Source organism: Ambystoma mexicanum, chromosome 6p (assembly GCF_040938575.1).
Source record: "Ambystoma mexicanum isolate Mex_15411 chromosome 6p, UKY_AmexF1_1, whole genome shotgun sequence".
Taxonomy (NCBI): domain Eukaryota; kingdom Metazoa; phylum Chordata; class Amphibia; order Caudata; family Ambystomatidae; genus Ambystoma; species Ambystoma mexicanum.
In genome coordinates, this window is record NC_090935.1 from 715706062 (window position 1) to 715726314 (window position 20253).

A 20253-nucleotide genomic window follows, 5' to 3' on the forward strand; every position below is an offset into this window, starting at 1 on the left:
AGAAGAGAGTTTAGGGGCCCTAGAAAGGGGACCTAAAATCTCAAAAAATAGAAATTCTGTCTTGACACATTGTAAAGAAGCAACATATGGGAAGAATAGGAGAGGTGTGGCTTGCTGAAATTCAAATTGAAGAGTGGCCCCCTATCAAACTTCTGACAGCCACAAAGTTGATGGGGCTGCTCCATTCACCTTTTGTGGGCTTCCTCCCGGACTCAGAATGGAGCTGGAATCCATACACGATGAGAGAGATACCATCTGGTTTTGGCAACTGTGGCCCTCGCTCTTGGAGGGATACAGTAGTCATTTACAAATATGGTAACATTCTTTTTGCACTCACTCTTGCAAAAACAATGTCTGCCTTTGGGTGCTGTACATAATTTATAAAGTGATTCAAGGAAGGTCACGCCCGTAGTTCCATAAACTGGCAATCACTAGAATGAAACAAAGGCTGCTACTAACAAGTCCAACCTACATTTTGGGTTTATTCCTAAATAAAACGATAATACAATATCTGAAAAAAATGCTGAATGGTTTGGTGGCTGCTATTTTGTAAAGTAAATGTTATAAAAATTAACATGTGCGTTATAAAGAATTTTTAGCACAACGTTAGTGGACAGTTTTACAGAGCTCACATTTTTAGACAGAGAAAAGTGTGTACTCCATGTCACAAACCCACTAGAAAATGATTACCTACGTTTCATGTCTTCCATTAATTGAGACATGGCTTCCGGTGTTCCCTTCATTGAAAGGCACTCCAAAAGATAACTAATAGAAACGAGAAAACAGACAGTCCAAATTGTTAGTGGAAAAGGATTGGTCATAGCTGAAGCATCACGCTCACTCACTTTCTGAGGTTTGATAGTTACACACTAAAAAAGACATGTATTTAAAAATGAAATACTAACATAACACACCTCCAGAGACACAGTGATGGCCATACTGGAACACTCCTACAGTGTGCCTTTAACCTCTTAAGTGCCAAGGACGAAATTGCATGTTTGTTTGTTTATTATTTATACAGCGCCCCACACCCTGGAGGTATCTGGGCGCTTATCAAGACAGCTTAGTATACATACATATGTACATATGAATAGGCATAGATACAGATTAAAATGTAGGAAGGGTTAAGAGAAATAGATCAGAAAAAAATAACAGTCAAAAGCAACAGTTGTTAACACAGACTAAGTGTACATAGATAACTGTCGGTGAGAGAGGCTATACATAATGGTGGTAGTTACCGGTGAAATAATGTCGGTACAGGGCCATTGAATCTAAATTATAGAGTCAATCAGTGCGTGCAGTGTCCTTGGTGAGGAGCCATTTTTTGGTATTGGTCCTGAAGCTATGGAGGTTCTGGTCAGTGCGTAGGTTGAGTAGTAGGGCATTTCAAGCCAAGGCTGCTTGTACTGGGAAGCTGGTGCCTCCAGCTCTTTCTAGGTTATAGTGAGGCGAGATAATGCAGTGGGAGTTGGCTGATCTCTAAGGTCTAGATTAGCTTTTGGGGACAATTTTGTCAATCAGATATTTAGGGGCAGCATTCTAAAGACGTGTGGGAAATGGAGACAAGTTTAAAGAAGATTCTATCCTGGATAGAGAGCCATTTGTGGCTTCTTCTCGTTTCAGATATGTGATCCTTTCTTGGGATGCTCAAGGTGGTTTAGTGCATTATTTTGCAGGGTTTGGAGTTTGTTTAGTACTTGTTTGTTAGCTCCTGCATAGAGAGCATTGCCATAATCGAGTTTGGACAGGATTAATGCTCGTGCCAGGAACATACAGCTGTTAGTAGAAAGATAGTTTTTATATGCATGAATAAGTTTGCAGGTATAGGCGGTAGCTGTCGCAGTGGCATTAGCTTGTTTCTTGAGGTTCAGGGCCGAATCAAGGGGGAAGCCTAGGGTTTTAGTTTCCTTAGCCGTAGTGATCAGGTTACCTTCTATATTGAATAAGGTGTATTTAGGGTTGAGGTTTTTAAGGTAAATAGGGGCACCTAGTATAAGAATTTCTGTCTTTTCATCACTCAGGGATAAGCTATGGGGGGGGGGGGGGGGGGGTGGGGGGGGGAGGCCATCCATGCCTGAATGACAAGGTACATTTTGTTTAGTCAGTCATTGTCAGAGTTATAGTTACCAGAAAATGGGATCAGTATCTGGGTGTCATCTGCATAGTTGGTGTAGATGACACCCACACGGTCCAGGATGTCGAATAAGGGTTTGGTAAACACATTATACAGTGTAGGGGAGATGCTGGAGCCTTGTGGCACACCGCAAGTGATAGGGATGGGGTCAGCTGCATCTGAGGCAGAGAGTACTCTCACCATTCTGTTATTTAAGTAGGATTTAATCCAGGTTGTGGCCTCTGGGGAGAAGTTTGCTGCCAATGATAGAGGTTCACAGAGTATGTTGTGGTCAACCAGATCAAAGGCAGCGGAAAGGTCTAGTAGCAGAAGTAATGAACATTGTCAAACCCAGGGGGGAGGGGGGCCTGGGAATCTGTCTACCAGCATGGGAGAGATTCTACCAAGTCTTTAGCTAACTGTCCCTTTCACAGAAAAGACATTTCCCTGCAAATCAGTCTTTGTCCTGGGGGCAGTCCAGCACCGAAATACTAGGCAATTCTCTTCTGAACAAGAGTACCAACAGAAACCCCATACATGTGTTTGGTAGAGTCTCTCACAGGGGTTATTCACCCAAGAACAGGTCATTGGGCTGTGTTTGTGCTGGCAGAGAGATTCCCAGACACCCCCCTTTGTTTTGTAGTGTACATTGTCTGTTGTCTTTTATTGAGTCTATTTGCGTTTTCAAATCTAGAAGGGCTGTTTCGGTCCCATGAAAGGGTCTAAATCCGGATTGTCTAAGCCCTAAGAGGTTGTTGATCTCTAGGTAGGACCGGATTTGGAGGTAGGCTGCTTTATCGATAATTTTGAGAAGGAAGGGGACTGTGGTTATTGGCCTATAATTAGTTGGGACAGTAGGGTCGAACAAAGCTTTTTTGAGCAGGTGTAGTACCCATGCGTCTTAAGTTAGTAGGGACCTGGCATGATTTAAAAGAGGCAATTATTAACCTAGTGATTCGTCCTTTTTGCATAGACTTACATAATAGCCTGGCACTTTTTAAGGAACATTACAGGACCAATCCACCTAATGACGTGGTCACATACTTGTTGGATTTGATGTGACATACTTGTTGGATTTGACGGATTGGTGGCAGAGCCAGCAATGTACTAACTGTTGCAGTGTACGTAGAGTGGCTGAACTGGAAAAAAGTATTGCATTCCAAACATTCAGTACCGTTTCAACTGGCTTCTAGAGCATACATGTAGTCCTTATTTCCCCTACTCCCAAAAGCCCAGACATGCCATCAGATTATTAAACTAATGTTCTCTAATCTCCATTTTCTGATTCTCTCTTCTCATGCTGTCCCCACACTCGCTGCTCCTTTGCCCCTACCATGCTGGTCTTTCTTCATTCTTGCTCAGTTCTCATTCCCCTCACACTCACCTGGTTTTTAAGTCTCCCTATCCTCAGACTGTGCCCAGATTGCCCACCCGCTACCCTTTCTACACTCCTCTCCAATTGCTCAAACCTTCCTGTTTGTGCCCATCCCTGCCGCCCCCTGTTAGGAAAGATTTTTCTGTAACTTTACTTCCATTCACATCAATGGAATTCCCAGCGTTCTCTCTGTGGCCCTCATTATGTTTGCCCGTAATTACGGCGGGATACCGGCAAACAGAAATACCGTTACTGGCACCTGATACGCCGGAATTACTGGCATATTACAGGTGCCGGCAACGGTAAGTATCACCAGCGCCAGTAATACTGGAAGTTTCATGCTGGTGGGGTGCCGGATTGTTAGGCAGAATTCTCATTTCTGTGCCAATTCCCTGCAACCTTAGAGACCCCCTGCTCTTTTTCTGGACTTTAGGACTTTTAACCATGGAGTGAGTGAGACCTTTTTCTCACTCATGTGGTTTGACCTAATTTGGATTATGTGTTTCCACTGTTTTTGGAGTCTGACCAACTCCATAGGCATCTATTTTTTGTACGGTGACACACAGCACCTTCGGTGCAGTGTCACAGAGAAATCCTTTAGATTCCTCATAAGGTTTCACTACCTTTTCTTGTGTGAACAACCGCTCCCAAAAATAGCAAAGTGAAATTAACTTTACTTACCTTTTCTCTTTGTAGCATCAGCACACACCATCCTAAGTGGAGTGCTGGGGGGTTACCTAGTAGCCCCTTATCCTACGTTCTCATTTAACATTTTTTATGTTACCCTGACTACATTAAATGGCTGGTGGCAGTGATTTAATGTTCCTACCATTGTGCATTTCAACCACAGGCTGAATCCTCAGCTGCAGTACAGCACCCATGGGTGACCATTTTGTCAAAATGGCCCCTGTTGTCTTTTTTTCACCCTTTTCTGTTTGCGAGTTCTTTCTTGGGTTTTGAACTGTGCGTTGATCCAGGTTGGAGCCCTTTGTTCGATTTGCCTTTGTTGGGCTACAGCTCCGAAGCCCGCCTCTGGCTCCTGTGTGTTTGGAAAGGCAGGATGTGAGGAAGGATCCCGAAACTCCCCTGTCCTTTGTCTCTAGGAGTGCATGAATGCAACCAGTCCCGATTGGATGGCTGGCTGTCCATTCAGGATAGCCACCCAGCTGTGTGCTTGACAGCCTAGGCTGTGCATGAATGGAGAAACCTGCTTAAATCGTGAGGGTTTTGGAATTAGAGGCAGAGTCGACCACTGGGAGAAATACCTGACAAAGAGACCATGAACGAAGCGTGCTGCATCCTCCTGGACCTTTAAATTGCCCGGTGAAGCCCTGCTGCTGTGCTGAAACTCCTTTTTCACTTTGTCAGAGAAGCTCCGGAAGGGACGACTTCTTCCCTTGGGTTAGTGGAACCAACTAACTCTGAGACGAACTCCACTGGACCATCTTCCCTGACTGGCTGTACTTCTTTGCTGCTGCAAGAACCGAGTGGCAGGGGTCGAAAAATCTGTATCTAGTGCAATGTCTGAAATCCGTCCAGAAGCTCCAGGAGTCTCCCAAGGACCCTCCAGGAGCAGGACGACCAGACCTCGAGTCCCCTCGCCAGAGTGCAGGACCCAACGAGCGAAGGAAGCCCAACCAGTATTCGAGATCCACGACGGTGCTCTTTACTAAGCGCTGAAATGGCAAAGTGCTGCTGAACCAAAAAGAGCCTGTAGCTGCCGATGACCTCCAAACTACCGCCGCAGGAGCCCTCCAGACGTCCTCCCTCTTGCCCCCACGACTGAGGCTCAGGAACACAGGTCTGCACCGCTGTAACAGGACAGAATCCAGCTGGACCACTCTTCTTCAAACCAGAGATACTGTTTACACTTGGGGTACTTACCTCACTGTCTCTTTTGGGTGTGCTTTTCGCAGTTGGGAATTGCATTGGCTTACCTTTAGAGTTGAACCCAACTCTCCTTTCACAGGCTTGACAGTTTGTGACCCTAAAAGTGATTTTAACAAACCCGCTAACTTTGTGCAAGACTTTGATTCTAAGAAGTGCCTCAGCTCCATAGAGTAGTTCAAATTGACTTTGGCTGTCCTGGCTCCCTGCAGATTCTTCTAACCCATTGACTTTGATATTGCTGTCTCTCATAGGTGGTAACTTGTTTTAGACTTATTGCTGGGAAAGGCTGGTCTAGATTTCATTGGAAGATTTAAGTGTCCTCACATATACCGAGAACCTGTTTAACCTTTTTCCTTCCCTACACCTTTCCTTTCTGTAACCTCAGAATCTGCAAAGTATAACTAGTGCGATATATAAAAGCCATTACTGTCCTTGTGAATGAAGTCACCTTGGGGTGTAAGAATTGTGTAAGAATGAAACATTATCCACTAACTGGTTTGATTCTGAAAAGTATTTTTAAAGTATATTTACATTGTTACATGAATTGCCCTTTTAGCTAATGCTTATTTAAAACTTGATGTTGATTAAATAAATCATTATTTATAACTGAAACCTTGAGTACAAGTGATACTTGGCTACTTGTATTTACGGATTTCACTGCTATAGCTCTACAGTTCACATTTGCCCCTCTTGAGATAGGCCTGGCTGCTCAGTCACAATACCACCTTGGGAGACTGTACCAGCCTTGTCCTCTTGGCAATACGTAACCCAACCCTTGGTATAAGTCTGTACTACACAAGTTGGTAGAGTGACTGAGCGGCCAGGCTTATCTCAAGAGGGGCCAATGTGCGCTGTAGGGTTGTAACAGAGTTTCACAGTGATGAGTATTCAAATAACGCTTAAACTCAAGGTTTCTTGATTAAATAATTATTTAATTAACAGTAAGTTTTAAAATAGGCTTTCCTTAGAAGGGAGCAAATCTGTAACTTAAATATTCTTCAAAATACACACTCTCAGTTTTAATAAATCTGTAGATACCCATTGGGGATGGCACATAGACACTTCCTACACCCTGAGGGGAGTTCAATAGTTAGGACACTGTGGACATTGATATCACTGGTAAATAAGAGCAATACTGAGGTTGATGTCAAAAAGGAAAAGGTTAGGGAAGGAAACAATGGTTAACAGGTTTCTCACACAGGTAAGCACTTTTGAACCCCCAATGCAACCCTTTCCCAGCTATACAAGTAAAGAATGCGTGACATTTTGATGGGACAATCTAAACACAAAGTCAGAGGTTAGAAGAGTCGTTCAGGTAGCCAGGACAGCCAATGTCACTTGAGCAAAGTCTAGGGGGCTGAAACACTTCTTGAAGGTAAGTATAAAGTCTTGCACAGTGTTAAAAGAGAGTTTTGTTGAAAATTAAATCACTGTTGGGCCACAGGCTGGGAGGCTTGTGATGGGCAAAGCTGCAAGCAACTCTGAAACAGGCAGCCAATGCAAGTCTCAACCGATAGCAAGCAAGCTACACAAGAAGAGGTAAGTACCCCTTAGTTTACAGTACCTTAGGTCTGAAGAAATGGGTTCCAGCTGGCCTCCATTCCTGTTGTATTCTGGCAGATCCTGTTGTTCCTGGGCCTTAGTCGTGGAGACAAGAGGGAGGACATCTGGGGACTCCTGCACTACGATTCGAAGGTCATCGGCAGCAATGGGCAAAGTTCAGATCAGCAGCACTTCGTGGTTTCAGCTTCTTGCAAATAGCACTACCGCGTTTCTTGGACACCTCGTGGACTTTCCTTGCTTCTGGGGTCCGGCACTCTATTGAGGTGGCTCAGGCTTGGTCAGCCCTGCTTCGAGTTTGGGTCCGGCTTAAAAATGATGCACTCATTCTGGTGTTCCTGTCCCCTGCACTCGGTTCCTGCAGCAGAAATGGAAGTACAGCCAGCATAGAGGTTTTTCAGTCGAGTTCGTCTTGGGGTCGATTGGTCCCACCAACCCAAGGGGAGAAGTCGTCCTTTGCAGGGCTTCTCTAGTCGAGGCGAATTCGGAGCTTCGGCACTGCAGCAGGGCTCCACCGGGCAAACCAACGGTCCAGGAGTTCCAGGGTCTTCTTTGGATGCCTTCATCCAGTGGACAACTCTGCCTTCCTTGCAAAAGACCTTTCCGTTTATGCAAGTCTCTCCCATTCATTCGCAGCCTAGCTGTCACTCATGCAGCAGGGTGGCTGTCCTCCAAGGCCAGCCAGCTGGCCAATCACCTTTGGGTGCATTCCTGTAACCAAGGAGACTAAGCACAGGGAGTTTCGGGAACCTCCCTTGCTTCCAGCCCTGCCAGACACGCTGGAGCCAGAGGCGGGCTTCACTAGTGAACCCTGCCAAAGACAAAACGAAAAAATTGACCAAACCTGGTTTAGCGCGCCGAGTAAATCTCAAGAAGGACCTTTAAAAGAAGAAATGGAGAAAAAAGAAGGCCGGGGCCATTCAGAAAAAATGGGCACCCATGGGTGCTGTTCTGCAGCTGCAATTGCAGCCCACAGTAAAAACACAATGGTAAAAAGTAAACCACTGCCACCACCCATTAATTGTAGAAAGGGTAACATAACAATGTTACATGAGAAAGTAGACAAAGGGGATACTAAGAAACCCCTCCAGCACTCTATGTAAGAAAGCAGGTGTTGGGACTACAAAGTTACAAAAGGTAAGTCAAGTCAATTTCACTTTACTGTTCTTGGAAACAGTAGTTCATCCAAGAGAAGGTATTCAAACCTTTGGGAAATCTAAAAGACTTCCTGTGCCACTGCACTGAAGATGCTCTGTGTCACAATGTAAAAGGATTATGCCTATGGAGTTTGTCAGACTCCAAAACCAAAAGAAACACAGAGTTCAAATCAAAGAAAAATACATGAGGAAGTGGGAAAAAGGTCTCACTCTCTCCAGGATAAAAATGTTAAGTCCTAAAGTCCAGCAAAAGAGCTGGGGGTCTCGAAGGTAGAAGGGAATTAGCACATTTCTGAGAACAGTGGGTTACCTAATACCAAGCAGATAAGTGTTGTGTACTCTTACATCAAGGCCATGTATCTTTGAACAGTGCCTGACTTTGGAGGCAAGTAAATCCTTTTTATCTTCACTTACTTGCACAAGTCACTTATATAAGAGGCGCTGGTCAGCCCATAGGGTTACCGGGGCAGGAGGCCTTTATCCTCCTTTCAAGTTTTTCAGTGTTTTACTGTAGCACATACCACCTTACAGCATAATGCAGCAGGGGTCTTTGAATCCCTTTTCCCCCTTTTGTCTGGCAACACTTTACATGCTTTTTCGATGTGCTTATGACAGGCTGGTGAACAATGTTTTACTTATTTTTCTGGTGCACTACTGGGCCCCATCTTTTTTAGCATATACTTCCGATTTTGATGTTCTTTAAGTCATGCCCTTTAGCCACCTTGCTTTTTGGCCATTTTCCTACCTTCTAAGGTCAGAAACTCCATTAAGGGCATACACTTTTGCTCTGTCCATCCTGGATTCCCATGCAAAGTGCTTGGTGTATCGGTACTGGCGGAAATGGGGTTGGTACTGTTTTTTAAAAAAACTTTTAATTTTGTCATTTTCAACAAAACATGGTAACGTGCAACTACAAAGAATCCCCCCCCCCCCCTCCTCCCTTATTCCCCCCGCCCACCTTTGGACCTATGGGGTTGGTACTGTTTGATCCCAATCAACATCTCAGACAGGGGATGTCTGTTGCTGGGCACATTTGGGGTAATTGGCTGTCCGTGATTCAACATGTCACACCCGTTTTAATGGTGATATGTTTAAAGGGTGGGGTGGGGGAAACTGCAGACCACATTTACGATAAGTGGAGCCCTGCCATTGTTTTGGAGGCCGAGAGAGGATATCAGAGGGAAGGGGTCCCGTACACCAATCGGAACTAGGGAGGGGTTGAGGTGGGGGGGGGGTACACATAGAACTAAAGGAGGTTGTTCGTGTCGGTCTATATTTATCAAAGCCAAAGGCATTTATTATATTCAGTCAATCAATGGAACATAAAATTGCTGGCAAGGGGTGTCCCGTTGCTTAGTTTACCGGACATCAAGGAACTATTCCCCACTAAAGCTTTCCTCTCGAAAATAGATTGACAGGTGGGATCAACCAGTCCTGCACAAGAAGCCTGTTGGGGGATATTAGAAGTGGGCTGCTCATCTGCTGACAAGGCCTTTCTGCCGCTACTGTTGTGGAGCTCAGAACACTGCAGATCCTAGACTTGTGGCCCAAGATCATTGCTGCGGCTTTCCTGCATAAAGAGGAGCATTCCTGGAGCATGTTCTTTACAGCTGCCATGAACCAAGCCTGCTGACGTCAGACTGTGGTTTCTTTACTGTTGCACTTTGTCTGCCAGGTCCTAGGGGTCTCTCCTCATTGTGGGATCTGTCGTAGGTGCTGTCCTGAGGTGTCTGGCTTGTCCAGCTAGAAGTCTGTAGGAGCAGCCCCAAAACTGGAGATTGATGCTGCTCCTTTTCTCGCCTAATTTACAAGATGTATGCCTATTTTTACTTAAGCTGTCAAAAGACATTATCTTCTTATTAGAGTGATTACACTCTGTCCCGGTTTTTATGAGAAGAGACCACCCAGAAATAGAAAACATGGTTACCCTCAAGTCCACCTGACTCTTACAGTGATAAATATGGTGCAGCCTCGAAAGGCTAAAATTGCAAGATAGTAAAAGAGTGGTTTTAGGTTCTATAAAGTGTGCTGGACCGGCTTACAGGGAGGCCTGCAGATTTTCCTGATTGACCTCTTCACCATGGACCTCTTGTGTTGGTACTTTAACAAATCTGGAGACTTTGTCCCTCCTTACCTAGGTGGGGTCACCCCCTTTGAGTCTAGGGAGGTGAGCCCGTTAAGCAAACCCCTCAGTACGGGTTTGGGAAAGCAGGATCTCACTGGGAGTGACTCCCATCCAAGGGAATAAGCAGTCCCATTTCCATGGGGAACTCCCTACACCTAGAGTGTTAACTGCCTACATGGGAGTAAGATCGATAGTTCATCTATATATTGGACTCAAACAACCCTTGACATTATCTCTGTATTTGGCTTAAGCTAATGCTGAACTCTCCATAGGCTGGACAGCTGACTGAACAAGATGCCCCTTAAAAGTCACAGAGCGAGAATAAAGGGTCAACAACCCTTGAATGGAGGGGGATAAGCCATACACAGAAGCAAACCTCTGATGTGGGGATGTTGACGAGGGGCGGATCCTCGCCGGCTGGGGCGCAGAGAGAAGCAGACGGCGAAGGGAGACGATGCCGACCCAACACGTGCAGTGCCTGAGAAGCAAAGGCCGCACAAAGCAAAGATTACCTGGAGGTGCAACCACGCCGGAGCTGTGGTGGGCCTAGTGCCCACAAACTGGAACCGAGGGAGGAGTGAATCCTCCACTCTAAATGGGAAAGCAAAGGAGTGAGAGAACAGTGAGACAAGCAGAACCCAAGAATTGCTTGTATACAATCCAGAGGAGTGGCAAACAGTGGACAACGCCACTGCTGTCAAAGAGATGCATACGCCTTAGAGCAAACCCTGCAACACTGAAGGTGCGCGGGTGACAAAGTCAGAGGGAGGCAGAGAGAGGAAATAGCAAGTGGGGAAAAAGGAAGGATTACCCTAACCCCATACCAGGCTCAAAGAGGCCCAGAGAGACAGAAAGCATGAGAGAAGAACAAGTTACTTCTTACCTGGTAACGTTCTTTCGACGGGATGTTCCTCCGACGTATTCCTTATCTTTGATAATACGTTTCCAGCTTGCTGGCCTTGGAATTTTTTTCTGCGCGTCGACGTCCGCAGAGTCGATGTCCCTCGACGGCCACCATATCAGCGCCGGCGTCACCATGCCCATAAATAGACACGCGCTGCGTCCGTTGCTCAGTTCCATTTTGTAGTATAAGAAAAGACATGCCTGAATCAGTTAGTAACCTTGAAGGAGCGAAAGCTGCAACCACAAGGGAAGTTATCACTGCGGGGATGGATGGGAGGGGCGATAAGGAATACGTCGGAGGAACATCCCGTCGAAAGAACGTTACCAGGTAAGAAGTAACTTGTTCTTCGAAGGGATTGTGTCCTCCGACGTATTCCTTATCTTTGATAGACTCCCATAGCAGTGGTATGTAATTGGAGGAGGGAGTGATAGTGTTATGTATCCCTTTATGGATGGACCGAGTGTAATACGGCCTTGCCAAATCTGGTATCTTGAGCAGTGGAGGAATCCAGATTGTAAAATTTTGTGAATGTATGTGCGGACGACCATGTGGCAGCCGCACATATGTCCCGGACCGGTACCCCTCTCTGGAGAGCCAAAGAGGCTGCAATACCCCTGGTTGAATGAGCCCTGAGGTTTTGGGGTGGCTCTTTGCCTGCTAGTCTATAACATTCCAGGATGGCCAAGATAATCCACCTGGAGATGGTTTGTTTTGTTATGGGTAGTCCCAACTTGTGACCTGAGTATCCTACTAACAGTTGGTCTGCTTGCCTGATCCTAGCCATTCTGCTGATGTAAAAGCTGAGAGCTCGCCTAGGGTCCAGCCTGTGTAGCCTTTCCTCCTCTTTCCCCGGATGGGGAGGAGGGTAGAATGAAGGCAAGGTAATTTTCTGAGTAATATGGAATTCAGAAACCACCTTTGGGAGAAAATTAGGCTTCACCTGAAGGACAACCTTGTCCTTGTGGAAGATTGTCTGTGGGGGTTTACAGGAGAGAGCTTGTAGCTCGCTCACCCTCCTAGCAGATGTTAGTGCTACCAGTAGGACAGTTTTAAGTGTGAGAAATCTCAATGCGCAAGAGTGAAGTGGTTCGAATGGAGTGCCCATTAAGAAGTTTAAGACTAAATTTAAGTCCCATAATGGAACCTGGAATGGTTTTGGAGGGTAAACATTAGTTAGACCCTTGAGAAATTGTACCACTAGAGGAATTTTGAAATACGATGGTTCCTACGCAGTGCGCTTGAAGATAGAAAGCGCTGCGAGATAGCCTTTTACAGTGCCAACTTGAAGGCCTGAGTTTGCAAAGTAGAGTAGAAACGATAACACTGTTGGTGTACCGCATGAAAAAGGGTCAATATTCTCTTCCGTACACCAGCTGCAAAACTTGTTCCAACGGCAGCGGTATAAAGACTTTGTTGCTGGTCTTCTGGCCAAATGCAACACCTCCATGACGTCATCAGGGAGATCCCAATCCTTGTACATCAACCTTTCAGAAGCCAAGCGTGAAGGTTGAGGGTTCTGGTGTCTGGATGGAGAACCTGACCTCCCTTCTGCGAGAGAAGATTCTCTTTGAGTCGAAGACGGATTGGAGGGCAGATGGACATATCTAGAAGGTCCGGGTACCACGTTCTCCTGGCCCTAGGGGCAATTAGGATCATGGTTTTCCGGAATCTTCTCAACCTCCTGATCATTTGAGGAATAACGGGGACTGGTGGGAATGCGTAAAGGAGTGGGAACTCCCAGTCCACTACGAACGCATCTCCTAGAGCTCCTCTCGGGGGAAATTCCCTTGAACAGAACAGATCGCACTTCCTGTTGGTGCTTGTGGCGAACAGATCCACCTGAGGGGTTCCCCAAAGGGCGAAGATCTCTTGAAGGACTTCCTGAGCTAGCTCCCACTCATGGGAGACTGTGCTCTGCCTGCTCAGAGCGTCCGCTGTCAAATTCTTCTCTCCGGCCAGGTGGACTGCCGATAGAGATTCCTTCCCGAATTGCCCAAAACCAGAGCTGCATTGCCTCTCTGCATAGTGGCAGTGATCCTACGCCTCCTCTTTTGTTGAGGTAGTGTATGGCCACCGTGTTGTCCGTCATTATCAGGACATTTCTCCCCTGTACTGATGGCAGGAAAGCTTTCAGCGCTAGTCTGATCGCTCTCAGCTCTAATAGGTTGATATGTAGTCTGGACTGCGATGGAGACCAACGACCACTGATGGTCAAGTCGTTGGCATGGGCTCCCCACCCTGTGAGCGAGGTGTCTGTGACTACCGTTATCTCCGGCCATGGTTGCCAAAACAGTTCTCCTTTCAAGATGTTCTCTGGATAGGCCCACCATTGAAGTTCGTGGGCTACCTTGTCCGGAATCCGGAGGAGGTCCGTCATTCTCCCTGAGAATTGTGACCACTGACTTCTCAGTGCCCACTGAAGAGATCTTATTCTCAGGCGAGCCTCTGGCACAAGGAAGATGCAGGATGCCATGAGGCCTAGCAACCTCAAAAAGTCAAAGGCTGGGAGACGCTGGGCATTTTGAAACTTGGTGACCATCTGTAGAATATCTTGAGCCCTCACCTCTGGTGGCAAGGCTTTTCCCAGGGAAGTGTCCAGGACCACTCCAATGAACTGGATTCCCCGAGATGGTATCATCTGTGACTTCTTTAAATTGAGGGAGAAGCCCAGTCTGTGAAGGAAGAGGCAGACATAATCTAGCTGGGTCTGGGCCTGCTCCGAAGATACGGCCCTGATCAGCCAATCGTCCAGGTAGGGATAGACGTGGATCCCTTCCCTCCTTAGACTCGCCGCCACTACCGACATCAGCCTGGTGAAGACCCTTGGGGCGGAGGTCAGCCCAAATGGCAGAACTCGAAATTGATAATGAGAGTTGCCAATTGCGAACCTCAGGTATTTCCTGTGCTTGAGATGGATTGGCACATGGAAATAAGCATCCTGAAGGTCCAGAGATACCAGCCAGTCCTGGAGCTGGAGGGCCTGAAGGATCTGAGAGAGAGTTACCATCTTGAACTTGTCCTACCTGAGGAACTTGTTCAATTCTCGTAATTCCAGGATGGGTCTCAGTCCTCCGTCCTTCTTTGGTATGAGAAAGTAGGGGGGAGTACCAGCCCTTGTTCCTGTCCGCTACAGGTACCGGTTCTATGGCACCTTTCTCTAGCAGGTCCATCATTTCCTGCAAGAGGAGCGGATCTGGAACTTTTAGGGAGCTGTTCCCCGGTGGATGACTCTGAGGGATGTGTAGAAAGGGTAGGGAGTAACCTTGGGCAACTGTCTCCAACGCCCAAGCATCTGACGTTATAGCCTGCCATTCCGTCAGATGGTGAGTTAACCTGCACCCTACAGGAGTCTTGTGTGCGAAGGCCTCAGAGTGATTTGGGGGCGGCTGATGCAGATGCCGAGGGTAAAGAGGCACCTGCTGCGGTCTTAGTACCTTTGACCCGTCAATCTCGGGTGGATCTTCTTTGGCCTCTTTGAGCCGGCTGTCCTATGCCTTTTCCGAATGCGGAATAATAGCGAAAGGACTTTCCTCTCCCAGAGGTTCCTGAGGGGCGAAAAGGAGTTTGGCGGATAGCAGCTACTAGGGATTTTGCTGCTGCTTTAGAAGTCTGTAACTTTTCCAGACTGTCATCCGCCTTTTTCCCGAATAATGAAGAGCCGTCAAAGGGCATATTCAAAAGTCTGGCCTGTACATCAGGGGCAAAGCCCGACTTTTGCAACCACGCATGCCTGCGGATTGTTGTATTTGCCGCCATGGCCCTGCTGATACTGTCAGCAGAATCGATGCCTGTTTGAAGCGATTCACACATGGCATCTTTGCCATCTTGAATGATGTTAAGGAAGGCTTCCTTCTCCTCTCCATCGGGTATGCAGTCAGCCGCTGATGAAGCACACTCCCATAATGTGTGACTGAACCTGGCGAGCGTACAGGTGGCGTTTATGGACTTCAACGCCATACTACAGGTAGAGAAGACTTTCTTTGCCATAGAGTCGTACCTCTTGTCATCCCTATCCTGTGGGACAGTAGGGTAAGCAGTCCTACTGCTGGATGAAGTTGCCGCTTGAACCACCAGGCTCTCTGGGGTCGGGTGTTTTGACAGGTATTCAGGGTCAGCAGCCGCTACCCTATACTTTGTCGACAGTCATTTATTGACTGCTGGGATAACTTCGGGAGTTTCCCAATTGGATGCAATTTTTCTTTGTAGGGCTGCATGGAAGGGGACCACCGGGTCCTCCTGTGGGCCTTTGTCCAATATATCCGTTAGATCATCCTGTTGGAAAACAGGTGAAGGCGCAGACCAACCCATAAACTCAATTATTCTTGCCATCAGGGTTCTATATGGTGTTTCGGCATGTTCCCCTGGGTCTGGCTTTACAAATTCCACTTCTGGGGAAGTGTCAAGTCCACTTGCCTCATGAAGTGAGTCCTGTAGTTCCTTCAGCCTTCTTTCTTCAGAATTGAAATCCTCTTCAGCAGGCAGCGTGGATCTCTGTAAACCAAAAGTTTCTTGGTCAGAGTCTTCCCTTTCTTCATAAATTGAAGAAAGACCAGGGTATTCCGATCTCTGAAATGGAGTAAAGCCCATCTTTAGGGCCGAAGAAGCCAAGCTCGTTATTGGACGAGAAAATGTCGATGTCGTCGACGCTGATGTAACCGGCTTCGAAGGTGCCGAAAATGGCGTCGAAAAAACTGGAAGGGGTCTCGAAGAACTCGAGAGGATCGGGATCCTACTAGAGGGCATCGACGACGGTCTCGGCGTCGTGCCGGAGGCCCTTGAAAACACCGTTGGCTGTGGAGCCTTGGTCCTCTCTTTCATCGGCGTCGACGTCAACGATGGCGTGGAGTCGATCGACTGATGCGTCAAGGAACCCTTTGACAACGGCGTTGATGGCGCCGACCCGTGCGTCGAAGGAATTTTCGACGACGGCGTCGAAGACTGTGCCTTCTTACCCGATGGCTCATGGCGCTCTCGGGTGGAATGTTTCGCCAGGTGCTGCGACTCGCAGCGTTTTGATTTTTTGGGTTTTTCACCCGGGGTATCACCCTCAGCTGTCTTCGAGGGGGTTGAGGCCCCGTTCTCGAAGATGCTTAACATTTTCTTTCTGAATTCCTCCCACTCAGCTTGAGAACTGTGTTTGGTGGGACAGGAAACTCTTTCTGGGGACACCGAAGACGACGTCTCTTTTTTGAGTGTCTAGATCTCGACGAATGGTGGGAGCTGCTTCGAGATCTAGAAGGGGAGTGTTTTCGACGGCGTGGAGATGAATGCCTCAACTCAGCCGACGAAACCTTTGAGGAGGATTTGGCTGACTTACCTCTCTCGAGCTTCCCATTTCGCTCCTTCAGGGCTTTCGCCGCCATGGACATGAAGTCCTCACACTCCGAACAATGGTGCTCGGACCCCAACACCATAAACAGACCCTGTGTGGATCCGTTATTGAAATTTTTTTAACCGCAGTCTCGACATTTCTTGAAGCCGGATCGCGGCGTCGTCGGTTCTGATGAAGAAGCCATCGAGAACGATAAGGAATATTCGTCGAAATAGATTTAGATAAACCTGACTGAACTGAGCAATGATGTTCTGAGGCCCCACGAAGCGCAGAAAAACGGAACTGAGCAACGGACACAGCGCGTGTCTATTTATGGGCATGGTGACGTCAACGCTGATACGGTGGCCGTCGAGGGACATCGACGCACAGCGCCCTCTACAGAAAAAATTTCCGAGGCCAGCAAGCTGGAAACGTATTATCAAAGATAAGGAATACATCGGAGGACACAATCCCTTCGAAGGAGGGTTACGTGTGTTAGGCAGAAACCTGTGCAGTTCCCTTAGGGACCACTGCAAAAAGTTTAAGACTACAGGAGTTAGCAGTAAACCCAATTGGTAGCAGTCTGCACCACCCAGATTTACCTGGTAGCTGTGGCTGAGCAGTCAGACTTCTCTCAAGAAGAGTTAGGCAGTATACAGAGCATACACAATAGGGCAGGTACACACAGTAGAACAAGCAAACACTGACCAGAGCTTTGGTGTAAAAGATATATAATTATTTAATTAAAAACACATCTAAGAAAACACACTGGCACTAATCTCGAGCAAGTTCAAAAACACAGTTACTAAAGTATATACACTCCCTTAAAAGAATATTAGACAAGTCTTAAGTAAAGCCCCACTTCTTTTCAGACAGCGGTGAGCGCTTAACGCAGATGGCACTCTAATAATTCGGTTTAAAAGAGAGAGAAAGGCAGAGCAAACATTGAAACAGATCCCAACACTTTCAAAAGAACACAGCAAGAGAGGAAGGCAGAATCAAACCGTGAAGTTAGAGTTCAGAAAGCCGGATCCACCTTAAGTGGATCAGAACGAAATGTGCCCAAAAAGTCTTGAAAGGGTTCAGAAAGAAGTTCGACCAAAAGAAAGGGACCAGTTAGATGGTCAAGAGGCCAGCCCAGTCTAGAAGGTTAAGGATTTACTGTCACCTTGTAGCAATCTCTAGAGAGAGGGAGGCTAGGCAGACACAGTACCTTGAAATGGTGAGAACACTCCAGCGGGGGCAGTTGTTCCTGGCAGCGGTTGCGAGTTGGTGCTTCGTCCGTCAGAAGAGAAGATCTCGTCGAGGAGGAAAGCAGGGGGTCGTTGTACTGCCAGGGAAGAAACTAGCCGCGGAGTTTCTCAATTCAAAGGAGTGGTCCTTTTATTCGCGGTTCAGTGGTAAGTGGCTATCCGGTTGCCGGGGTGCTTGGCACGGGCAATTCGACCACTAGACGTCCTGGTAGGCGAAAAGGAAAGCGAACTGGTTGTCCCCACCAGCTCAAGGGGAAGAGACTCTCCGGCAAGATCTCCTCTGTCGTCGGGAAGTAGTGAGACGGTTCAGCAAGGCTCCACCGGTGGTGTCGTCATTGCAGGTTGGCTCAGCTTCTCCCTCTTTGGATTCTCAGGTCCTGTGGCGACTTCTGAAGTTCCAATCCCAAAAGCCCTGCTTTTATGCAAGAAACCCCCATTCATTCAGCCTAGCTGTCAATCAAACATGCTAAGTGGTGAGCCGGCCGGCTCACCACTTGGGCCAATCACACAAGAGTGCGACTTGAGTTGCCAAGGCAACTCAGTCCAGGGTGCCTAAACCCCCTCCTACACCCCCGGTGGTACCCAGACAGAGTAGCACCACTTTTGGAGGCTTCTGTGGAGAAGCCCGCCAAAAGGTGAAACAAAGGGCTCGACTTGGGTTGGAGTCACAGAAGAGAACACAAACGCCATTTTAGAATCGAGTTCTGGCAAAAAATACCAACCGGTGAATTAATATTAAATAAATAACCCGGCGGTATGTTCGAGGCTATAGGAATTAAATAATTAAAGTTGGTAGCATCGAACAATGGGAAAATCCCATAGAGATATATTTGCGGTCGAATATAAAAAGTATTATCCACTGCACCAGCCAAAACTCGATCAGGGGGGACGGAGACGTGCCCCCTCGAAGAACAGACCCTGGGGCAATCGAATTGCCCCGACCAGTACGTCCACAATGTGATGGTTTGTACTGGTTTCTGTTCATAATTTGGGACTAGTAAAGCCAATGGTGACTTTACATGCCCTGGGAGACAGTAGTCAGTCCCAGGGTATGGAGACTATGGTGGGGTGTCACTATGACACCCATGTGTCACTGCACTGAGGGTGCTGTGTAACACACATAGTAAAAACACATGAGACCCTATGGAGTAAAAGACCCCATAGCCCATAAAACACATTAACAGTCAAAGGAACCTCTCAAATAATGTCCAAGAGTGTGAGTAAAAGAGACTCACTCTTGGCAGGAGAAAAAAACAAACTCCAGAAATCCAGCAAAGCTGCTGGGGGACCCAGTAGGTTAGGAAATTCAGCCTAAACAGAGATTTCTCCCCAACAACGGGAGCCTGAGAAACCAGAGTAGTATCAACATCCAGAAGGTTCAGAGGAACCCACAAGAGTGAAGACAGCCACAATGTTACCCATAACCCAGAGTGTTACAAGAGACAATGGGACAGAGGATCCAGAGGGAGCTAAAGGGGTCTAATAAAAAAAGCAAAGAACATACATGAGTGTAGCACGTAGACACCAAACAGAATCAAAAATACACCAACCTCTAGACACAAAAAAAGCAGTCAGTAGGAACAGATACATGACACTAGCGTGTTTATTAAGTAAAACATATCGACATGTGACCCACATAATTCAACTGTGGGTATGCCAGAGTGCAAGTACTTTAGAAACCAATGTTGATTTGTTGGTTGTGTGAAGAGTCAGTTCCCGATTGCAGGAACAGTACAACGTAGCATTCTCTCAGTATTTGCCCCTGTGGATAAAGCATGCTGGTGTCAGAGTGATAAATCCCTCTATTTTTGCAGTTCTAGAGGGCTGCATGTGACAGTGGTAGAGGAAACTGCAAATAAACATAATTAACCACTAAAGACCAATTATATATCTGCAGGAAAGAAATTCTTTTTCTGCTTTCCTCCCATAGACCTCTATGCCTATTGCTTTGTTTTGAACCCTGTCCAAACATTCTGGAAGTAAAGAACTCTGCTTTACTTCCCTTGCCCGTTTGCTCATTCTTAATGGGAAACTGATTAGTCCCTAAAACAATCAGTACTTAGTTTGAGGGACTAAGTCTCTGAATTTCTTGTATTGTTACCATTGCACACATCCCATCACAGTGACGTTAGGATACTTTGTATACTTATATCTTTTTATATAATGCCTCTTTGGTTACTTTTACAAAGTGCCTAAGACAAGCTGGTGTCAACAGTGATATTCTTACTGTTTTTGATATATTTTACTTGTGCACATTTTGCACTAACCGCAAATGCCTACTAAAAGTGGCTAGTATTAGGAAAGATTTCCCTTGGGTGCAATTTTCCCTCCATTTATTGACCCCCCCCCAAAACTTTTTGCTTTTGTTTGGCTAACCTAACCTGACTTTTTCCAGTGGAGCGCAGCCTTCAGCTGCACTCATCTGTTATGGAGAAACTGTTTCGCTTAGTCTTTGACTATTTTGCAATTTCTTGGTAACTTTTTCTATGTGCCAAGTACCTTACAGTACAGCGCCTAGGGGTCCTAGACACCCTCTTAGGATTTTTTGGTGATTGTACAAGTGTG

The 20253-nt window shown here is 46.7% G+C and overlaps 1 protein-coding gene across 4 annotated transcripts in view; it reads right to left on the bottom strand.

Moving 5' to 3' along the window:
- CCNH (cyclin H) overlaps positions 1–20253 on the bottom strand; it is a 484538-nt gene that overhangs the window by 277646 nt on the left and 186639 nt on the right. For all 4 annotated transcript variants that reach the window (XM_069627590.1, XM_069627591.1, XM_069627588.1 and 1 more), the window contains exon 7: positions 695–765. In XM_069627590.1, the coding sequence (XP_069483691.1) occupies positions 695–765 (71 nt within the window). The remainder of the gene's footprint in view (positions 1–694; positions 766–20253) is intronic.